A 10489-nucleotide genomic window follows, 5' to 3' on the forward strand; every position below is an offset into this window, starting at 1 on the left:
AGCGGGTTGAAGGCTCTTTTTTTTTGGCATACCGAGATGTTTGTGATGGCTGAATTATTACATAGGTGGCAAATGTTCTTATTCTTATCCAAAAAGGCGCATTACCGCCACCCCCTTCTTGCTTCAACATTCTTCTCAAGCATTCCGATGTAATAAACCGAAGATGAAATAAATTATATTTCAAATCGTGGCAATATTTTTGTTTCGATTGCAGTTGGTTGGTTTGTTACAGCAGCAGGATGTCAAGCACGTAAATGACATTTCGGAGGAACTCTATTACGTATAAATTGAGATCTGTTTTCCATTTTCCAGTTTGCCTCACATTCGAACTATACCAACTGCCACAAAATGCAAATGGCAGAGCCCCTTATTTCCACCCTAAACACATCGGTCTGTGTTTGACCTGATCGATGCACAACAGTCATTTTTGCTGCATCATCCTGGGCTCTTGCTGACCTTGACGAAGGAGAAGGCAGGACCAGGACTGAAAGGCTCACTTTCATGTTCCAGCTGGTACTTGAGATACTCCTCCATGCCTTGCCGCTCGTAGATCTGCTGCTCACGTTCCATGTTGAAGAGCACCCGCGACGACACGGCGATGGTGATGGCATTCTCGGGTTTGGGCTGAGAAATGGGCCAAGTACATGAGTTTGTTTCTCTGTTGACAACTGCGCAGGTGGCAAAAGTACTTCCTCTCTGTATTTCGAGTATAAGAGATATTTGTGTAAGAAGAAAAAAAAAGACTCCGGTCAAAGTAGACACACAGATTCAACACCTCTACTTGGTCAAAAAATACATTTAGTCACATGTGTACAGTACCTATTTTCAAGATATCAATCGTGGATAACTTAACCTCCCCCTATTTAGATAGAGTACGTCTTTTCACGTCATGTCATCTGCAGACGTTGAAAAATAGAACAAACCGATTTGGACAAAGTGAGGAGTAAAGTTAACTGTTTTGAAATCTGAGGGGGTCCAGTAAAAGCCTGAAAAGGCTCAAGTACAGTCATGAAGGAGTTGTACTGAGTGAACGCCCCCTACTGGTCAACTGTATCGACTGTCTATGAAATTCTCACCTTATTTCATGTAAAATGTAGTAGTGCATTAAATATTGTGACAAAGTAGGCAGTCCCACTACTATATTTCTACACTGTAAAACCGAACAATGCATCTGAACATAAATAACGTGTTTACTCCAGTTAAAAAAATGAATCACTTATTCCAAAAAATTTACTAACAGAGAGATGACTTTTGAAGAATAATAACTGTAGTTATGTGTACAATAATATTTTCGAGCATCATCAAGAGTCATTTGTTAGAGCTGGCAGCAACAGGGTGACTGTGACAGAAAACACTTCATCCCCTCAGCAAAGGGCACACACTGTACATACCACAATGCCTAAATGTTAACACTGTTAACATTGATCTGATTTATTGATTTAGAGTTTGGCTGATAGAAAAGAGCCATTTGCCCTTTGTGTTGAGTAGTTTCAAATTGTTGTGAAAAAATAAAATATTTGAGATTTACATACTCATCCACGATGGTATATTCAGGCCAAAGATGACGTATGAAGCATTTTGCAAGCGATGTACGTTGTACTTGATGCGGATGCATCCACAGGTTGCAAAATGGGGCGAAGGAATAACAACGAACACCGAAAGCACATAACTCACAGGTTGAAGCTTCCTTGTCGGAGTAGAGGGCTTCATAAGTCTCTTCGTATCTTCCCGGCTGCTAATTGCATCATTTCGGTTCTGTCCACTGACACCGTTGCTTAAATTCATTCTTTGAAAAACGCCAAAAACAGTTTAGTCACTCTTTCGCGTCCTGGTCTAGTCTCCCTCTGTCTCTGCTTGGAGGTGCCACATGAAGTGCAGTCTCACACATGCAGAGGGGCAATTTGATCTGAGCCACCAGTTAATTCGGCAAACGAGATCAGGAAAAGAAATAACAAGCGGATGAATGGCAAGCGGTGCGTACTCATTTCAGGAATACAGTATCCCGCATTATCGTAAGAGCGCTTGTTTGTGCTTGTCTTCCCTCTCTCATTCACACTGATTTGTAGTCATTTGGCGTCTTTCTCCTGATTTTAACCCTTTCCGCGTTGCATTTCCTTCCTGGAGCAGCAGAGCATCTGGCTGAGCGTGACAGGCGCTTGTTGCATGACTGGATGACGTAGAGTACACTGATGCGACAAAGTAGAACAATATCTCATTACATGTGTCCCATTGTTGAATTGATCTGTTCAAATGATGATATTTGTACATATTTTGATTATTCCTTTCTTTTTTTTACGCTGTCATGTTAATTTTATGCTATGTGATTTGACTGTCATCCACTGCCACCCCATACTGCCGCTAGGCCGTGTGGGAAATTGAGTCCTCTATGGGTAATTTACTTCCCTCACAGCCACCCCCCACACCCACGCCCACCCTGGCTCTTTATGTCTCCTTTCTTCTTTTGTGAGCACATTCTTGATCTCACCAGCAAAGCAGCACTCTCTGTTGCCCGGCAACAGCCATCGACCGGCTGGGAGGGTGATAGAACGGAGTTTGTAAAATACCTGACCTTAGCGTAAATGTGAGGTAGCGACATAATTATGCAATACATTAATCTTAACATTCTCCATAATTGTTTTATGATGCACATCTTGTATTGGTGTCCCTGTACTGCACAGCGCTGCATGTAGCATTAGTCAGAGAAACAGACACACATCAAACAAAGATGAAAGTGTCAATTGTGCTTTGAAGCTATTAAATGTATTACAATATAATTTAGAGAAACCACAATTTAGAGGATGCTGAGCAGACATCTTTGTGAAGACCCACTGAAGAAGAAGATTGATAGATGCTTCCTGAACATCCGTCTGTTGTCATTAGCCTTGTCATGTTCAGAGTCACAGCAGGGCCTGGAACTCATCCAAGCAGACTAAAGGCAAAAGGTGAACTACGCTTCGATTAGTTCACCCATCAGGCAGCTGCTGGGCGAATGAGGACTTTGTTAACCACGCAACCATGTTATCACGTTGCGAGGTGGCGGTGGACCCCAAAAAGCAGGCAAGAGGGAGGAGCACGGTGAATTGACGATTTTTTTTAAAACATAGCAAACTAAATCCAAAACATATGCTTTTATTATTTTAAAAGCATTTAAAGACCTGCACCTGTTGGAGACGTCACGTTATTTGATTGGGTGGAAGACAGCAGGATGATGTAGTATGTTGTGGTTGGTCTGTTTTGCGGAAATGGGATTGTAATTCAGAGAAACCACGGAGATATTCATTCATTCATTCATTCATTCATCTTCCGCTTGATCCTCACTAGGGTCGCGGGGGGTGCTGCAGCCTATCCCAGCTGTCTTTTGGGCAGTAGGCGGGGGACACCCTGAATCGGTTGCCAGCCAATCGCAGGGCACACAGAAACGAACAACCATTCGCACTCACACTCACACCTAGGGACAATTTTAGAGTGTTCAATCAGCCTGCCACGCATGTTTTTGGAATGTGGGAGAAAACCGGAGAAAACCCACGCAGGCCCGGGGAGAACATGCAAACTCCACACAGGGAGGCCGGAGCTGGAATCGAACCCGGTACCTCCGCACTGTGAAACCAACGTGCTAACCACTGGACTACCGGGCCACCCACCACGGATATATATATACAGATATTTTCGATTGATAATATACGGATATATATATATATATATATTGATAATATTTTCGACATTTTAAAATTAAAATGTGAATTATTTTAAAATTAAAATGTGAAATTTGCAGCTACGCTGGTAGTGTTCATGTCACGTCCCGTGTTGCCACCTACACACCTGTCACCCATTGGGGGACTAATTACACGGGCTTTATTTGTGCGCTCTGGCAGTTGACTTACTGCCGGAGTATTCCACGCCGTGCCAATTCTCTCGCTTACTACTTATTCCATTCATTGCCTTGAAGCCTTGTGGCTGTAATTACGCGTCTTTATATCCGCTCGTGTGAATTTCTATAGTTGCCAATTCATTCTCCTTGCTATTTTTCCCGCAAGCGTTTTCTGTTACCTCCTTAATTCATTCCTGGTCCTTATTTTTGACCAGCGCTTTTTGTTGTTTCTCCCGGACGGGTATTATGTGTTTTTGTATTAAACCTCGATTGTTCTCTGACAAACCTTTTCTGTGTCTGCTATTTCGGGGATCCACTTCCTTATTTTGTTGTGCACGAAGCGATCATTCTATCGCTTCGGGCACAACGTGACAGTTCATTTGTAATGGTTCTTCAACCTGGGGGTCACTGCCTTTGATTAATAACAATAATATCAACAATTACATAATGTATTTTTCCACATATAAATATTGGAACTGATATTTGATATATAATAAATAGTACCAGAAAATACATTCTAAATAAAATGATCTACAGACTCAAATTACTAAACAGACATGGGGATAAAATATGTTTGCATTGCCAATTCCCACTATTAAGAGGACAATGTGTATTTCTACAGTATATATACAGTATATTGAAGTATAATTGATTGGTCAAACAAATAACAGGAATATAAATACAGAAAAAAAGAGCAGACAATTTAAAAAAGGGGTGTGTGCTTTGAAAAGTATCTTGCAGCCGCTAGAGAGCAGTAGAGGACAGGCTAGTCTGTCAAATTAAGACGCGCAGCTCTCATGTCATTCCGTCAGCACATAGAGACAGACAACCATTCAGAGGTATGGACAAGGAAGGTTCCTTAAAAATATGCATTTTTGGGGGGGGGCTGAAGTACCTGGAGAAAAGCCACACAAGCATGGGGATGACGTGCGAACTCCTCACAGGTAGGTGACGAAAATCCTGAACTTTAACCCAAATGACACCAGTTCAATTAAGATGTTGTGTAACTGTCAAAAAACTAATTAATAACTGCATGAACCAAAATGTCCTTCAGCTGAACCAAAACAAAATTCAGACGATTGTTTTTGGCAAGAGAGAAAGGAGGATCGTTGTTAGAAAACACATTTTCATACCCATTGCAAAGCTGGTGTGGCACGCAGTCTAAGTGTAAGCATGTGTGGAGTTTTCTTTCTTTTGGTATGTTGGTATATGGGGGAGAAAGGGATGTTTGCACTGTTGTGTGCTATGGGAGGGAACGCAGTCAACTAGTTTGCCATCGAGTGAAAAAAAAAAATCAGTGTAGAGAGCCACTTTGTCTACATGGCATGTAAATGTTGTATTTGTATTTATTATTATACTATACTATTGTATATATGATTATACTATTATTATACTATTTTGTAATCAGAATGCTGTTTTCCTCTGGATGGTTGTATGTTACTGTATTGTATCTTTAATCCATTTAATGTTTTCCCATTTTGAATTGGTAGAAAAAAATGTGTATATTTATCAACAAAGGCTGATATGAAATACTTACATTGTGATCACATTTTCCGCTGTATCACCCAGCCCCATTTTCAACTTCATAGTGTCATGCCTCACGGTTGACAAACACACGCACAAACACACGGGAAACACACGCTCCTGCAACCGCTGCACCAGCTTCTGAGCCTCTGCTGGGAAAAGGGCCACATCCCCCAAGACATGAGGGATGCCTCCATTGTCACCCTCTACAAGAACAAGGGGGACTGCAGCGACTGTAACAACTATCGGGGCATCTCTCTGCTCAGCACCGTTGGGAAGGTGTTCGCCCGCGTCGCCCTGAAACGGCTTCAGCGCCTCGCCTCACGAGTCTACCCCGAATCGCAGTGTGGCTTCAGGGCTAAAAGATCCACAGTGGACATGATATTCTCCCTCCGCCAGCTTCAAGAGAAGTGCCGCGAGTAGCAATGACCTCTGTTCATTGCCTTCGTTGACCTGACCAAAGCGTTCGACCTGGTCAGCCGGAGCGGGCTATTTCAAATACTGTAGAAGATAGGCTGTCCACCAAAACTGCTCACCGTTATCCGCTCCTTCCATCAAGACATGCAAAGCACAGTCCGCTTCAACGGCGCTACCTCCCAGCCATTCCCAGTCAGCAGTGGAGTGAAGCAGGGGTGCGTCCTTGCACCAACCCTATTTGGAATCTTCTTTTCCATCCTCCTCCAGTATGCCTTCTCCGACTGCGAAGAGGGGGTATACCTCCGCACACGGCAAGATGGTAGCCTCTTTAACATGGCAAGACTGCGCGCCAAGTCTAAAACCTACAACATCCTGGTAAGAGAACTACTGTTTGCAGACGATGCTGCCCTCACTTCCAATAGTGAGGCAGGACTCCAGCACTTGGTGAACAGACTCTCGCGTGCGTGCAGGCACTTCGGGCTCACGATCAGCCTAAAGAAGACAAATATACTAGCCCAGGGAACCACCGTCGCCCCCTCTATCACCATCGAGGACACGCCGCTGCGAAATGTCGACTCCTTCACCTATCTAGGCTCAACCGTCACGTGTGCAACAACACTCAACGCCGAGATCAGCTTGAGGATCGCCAAGGCTGCCGGTGTGATGGCGAACCTGTCGAAACGCGTCTGGGAAAACAGCCTTCTCAGTGCAAAAACCAAGGTTATGGTGTACGAGGCCTGCGTCCTCTCCACCTTACTCTACGGCAGTGAGTCATGGACCACCTACGCTAGGCAGGAACGGCGACTTAACACCTTTCATCTACGTGCCCTCCGGCGGCTGCTGCGCATCAGGTGGCAGGACCGGATTCCAAACACTGCGGTCCTCCAACAAGCCGGCCTCCTAAGCATCCAATGCACCTTGATGAAGAGGAGGCTCCGCTGGATCGGCCATACCTTCCGCATGGACCCCCACCGGCTGCCGCGGGAAATCCTCTATGGCGAGCTGCTTGAGGGACGCCGGAGTGTGGGCCGGCCCCTGCTGCGCTACAAGGACACTTTCAAACGTGACCTAAAGGCGGTCCGGGTGGATCCCAACAGATGGGAGAGTGCAGCAGCAGACCGAGCCACCTGGCGCAACACCATCCGCATAGGGGTTGCCGAGGGTGCGGCGGAGGAGCAGGACCGGGCCTCACAGAAGCGGGCAGCGAGAAAGTGCCGCGCAGCTGCTCCACGCACCACCCCACCATCCTCAACATTCACCTGCGTGAAATGCCAGCTGGAATGCCACTCAAGAATAGGGCTCTTCAGCCACTCGCGCTCATGCGTCCAGTACAGGACCTAATCCCCCCCTACGTGTCGACCATCGCCTTTCGAGACGAGGATGCTATATATATAGTGTCATGCCTCACGGTTAATGGTTGAAACTCTGTTATTTTTTTCCCCCCTATTTAAAATTCAGGGAGACATCTGTTTTGTTTTTGACTTTTGTTCATTTATTACAAATGAATCCCAAATTTAAGTGAGTTGTTTGTGTTTTATTTTTCACTTGAATTCTCTTTTGCAGAGTGACTGTTTTATGTTAGAAATAAAAGATTGTTGTTTTTTTTTTAGTTACTGAACATTGGCTTAATAGAACTTTTAATGTATCATAAGTACTTGTGGTATTGGTTACTTGGTATCGGTAAGAGTTCAGTACTCATACTGGAATCGGCCAGAAAAAAAAGTGAACATTCCTGGTTTCAACATATAGATTTACACGTATCAGAACCGGAATGTATTCCCTGCGACAAAGGGGTTAACTGTAATGCTATTTGGAGCATATTATAAATCTTACCTCTATATTGTTCGTTTAAAATTTGGTTAAAATAATATACTGTCTTTATCTGAAATAGGAGTAAAAGTTTTTTGTTTGTTTTTTTTTTTTTTTTAATGATACATCTTCCATAAATAAAGGTTGCGGCCTTCATGTTGTGCTTGATGGTCTGGAACTCAGAGGGGGTTCACAGGACATGGAGACAGTTGGTGCGCACCCATTGAGCTGATTTAAATAACGCCTTCCTTTTGGCGCGAGGCTGTGTGCAGCCAGCCTTTCTTCATACCGGCTGAGACCACGTCCCTCCCTCTGCAGCCTGAGTGGCGGGAAATGCTTGACTAAAATAAACACCAAAAAAAAAAAAAAATCAAAGAGAAGCGCTCTTATGGCTCACCTACTCTACACTACCTGCAATGGTTGCCCTGGAAACATGCCAGATAGAATAGAATGTGTGTACCTTGGGAGAGGGAATAGTAGCAATACCAGCCTTCCTGTCTCAGTGGGTGGAGACAAAAGCAAGAATGAGAATGGAGTAGACCAGAACAAAGAGGGTACACTTACGCCGGATCAAAGCCACCACCCTTCAGTTTGTTCTTAGCGCTCGCCAGAGGTTTCAAAAGTAATCGCGATCTGTGTTTAAGTATAGAAATACAGTATAGGTACTTGAACCAGAAAATACTCCGGTCAGAGTAGAAGTCCTGTTTCAACCTATTCGTGAAAACAACATCAGTACGGACTGATATCTATCTAAATACAAAAGAAAGATACGCGTTTTTACCTCCAATTATGTATGTTTTGATAACAAAGAAAAGGGGGAAAAAAAGTTAATTCATTGATTTTCCGTACCGTTTATCCTCACAAGGGATGTTTTTCATAATCCGAACTGCTTAAACTCACGAGGGCGTCCCGGCGCTCGTCCAAAGTGTCTTCGCGCAGTAGGCGGGGGACAACCTGAACTGGTTGCCAGCCAATCGCAGGGCACACATAGACAACCTTAGAATGTCTTTCATTAGTTGGCTGCCCCAGTTGCTTGGAGTGAGAAGGAAAAAAGTCAGAAGGTCAATTCTGACTAGATTGAAATGACAACAGGAAGCAAAACGTTGCAAACTCACAAAAAAGTTCTAAAGATATGATATCTAATGATAACAACTGGAACAATATACCATATTTGAATGTGTGGGGAGGCTTTTTTACAGATTAGACAGATTTTGAACAGCAGAAGCTAATGGTTGTTTGATTGTCGCAAGACATCGCATTTGCAAGAAAAGATTTTAAAATTAAACAATTTTCTTTTTTAAAGTCATGGCTGCAGAATATCTTGCACACTGTTTTGTTGGTAATGCTTCATGGGTAACCTTTCTCCACGTTTATTCCCACTTTATAAAGAACCTAATATTTTAAACAATCAAAATCTTAACTGTGGTTGATCTTAACATTCTCTATTTACGTCTTTTTTTCCGTGATGGGTTCTCCACGAAAGTTGGAAAAAAATAACCCGTCCATTTCGATCGTAAAAGCGAGGCTCGCTATGGGTATCGTATTAACACGCATGTGCACATATTCTGAAGATGTGCGATCCCTGAAGGTCACACGTCATGGGCAGACCACTAAAAGCATCTGCCGAGCACTCAAAGTGATTTAATTCAATTTGTTTCCATTGCTTTTCTCAAATGCGATTGTCCAGCCAAACAAACCTCTTCTACAATAGATCAAAAGTGTCTGTGGGTCAAAGTCACAGAAAAGCAGTTCATCTCACTTCCTGCCTCCATTTGGCTCAACATGAAAACAGTGTGTGCTGCCTCTGTGTTTCCTGGGCCTTGTAATAATTTCAGGGTATGGACGCTTAATATACAGGTTTTTACCATAGGAGACATTTTTATTACATAAGCTCCACTGCGGCAATCGATGATGACTATGGACTACAACAACCGTACCATAAACAGTCCCCCTCTGGTGAAAAACACCGCGTGAGTTGAAGATCGTATCTGCATTAGAAGCATTCAAATGCATATTGATGCAAATACACTGTCGTCTGTCCTCTCATAATGCAGTAATTGGTCAATAAATTGGCTTTTGATGTGTTTGGTGGTGGGAGGGAGGGAGGAGGGGGGGTCATCTGATTAGGTCTTACCCGTGGGTGGGCACAAAGAACAGTGTGTTTGTGGGGGTGGGGGTTTTAATGGTTTTAATGGTCGTGGGGGAACAAAGATGAGGTCTGCAGGGGGTTCGAGTGGGGGGAGGGCAAATCCCCTTGCCTGAGTAGCTCGGGGGTGCAGAAGGTGCTGGGGGTTGGGGGCGGCAGCACTCAATGGCCCTACATTCAAAACATGCGGCCCGAGTCCCAACTTCAGCAGAGGCAACTTTACACCGCCGAGCATAACAATGGAACATCTGCTGGCTGACAAAGCAAAGTGGCTGTGAGTTGCTCAGTAACAAGTTACAACCGATTTCCATGGCTGTTACCGCTCATCTTTAGCATACCAAAATACAATACTACACCTTATTAGCGACAAGACAATTTTGAGTAGCATTGGTGGTTCCGGGATTGCGTTAAAAGTGTAATTTACTGTCAATGCAAATTGTTAAAACTATATACAGTATGGTGTGTTTATAGTGCTGTGAAAAAAATAGTTGCCCGATTTTTTTTTTTCTTTTTGCATACACATTTAAATTATTTCAGATCATTAAACCGATAATAATGCTCTTCAGAAACCCATGTAAAATAAAATTCAGATTTTATTCATGAGGCAGGTGAAAAAAATCTATATTTATTAGACAGACTTGAATATTACCATATGCATGTGTGATAAAACATGTGGGAAGGCAGCGAGTGCTCGTGCCAACTGCCTGAGTGGCAATTCTTGTGTA

General features: G+C 43.6%; 1 protein-coding gene across 1 annotated transcript in view; it reads right to left on the reverse strand.

The window, feature by feature from the left end:
- Positions 1-2164, reverse strand: part of LOC127614670 (cytosolic 5'-nucleotidase 1A-like) — a 5425-nt gene extending 3261 nt beyond the window's left edge. The window contains exons 1-2 of the mRNA XM_052086010.1: positions 1675-2164; positions 457-624 (exon numbers count right to left, since the gene is read on the reverse strand). Coding sequence (XP_051941970.1) covers positions 457-624; positions 1675-1785 — 279 coding nt within the window. The 5' untranslated portion in view covers positions 1786-2164. The remainder of the gene's footprint in view (positions 1-456; positions 625-1674) is intronic.
- Positions 2165-10489: the final 8325 nt, after the last annotated feature.

The sequence above is a fragment of the Hippocampus zosterae genome, chromosome 14 (assembly GCF_025434085.1).
Source record: "Hippocampus zosterae strain Florida chromosome 14, ASM2543408v3, whole genome shotgun sequence".
NCBI classification, from domain to species: Eukaryota; Metazoa; Chordata; class Actinopteri; order Syngnathiformes; family Syngnathidae; genus Hippocampus; species Hippocampus zosterae.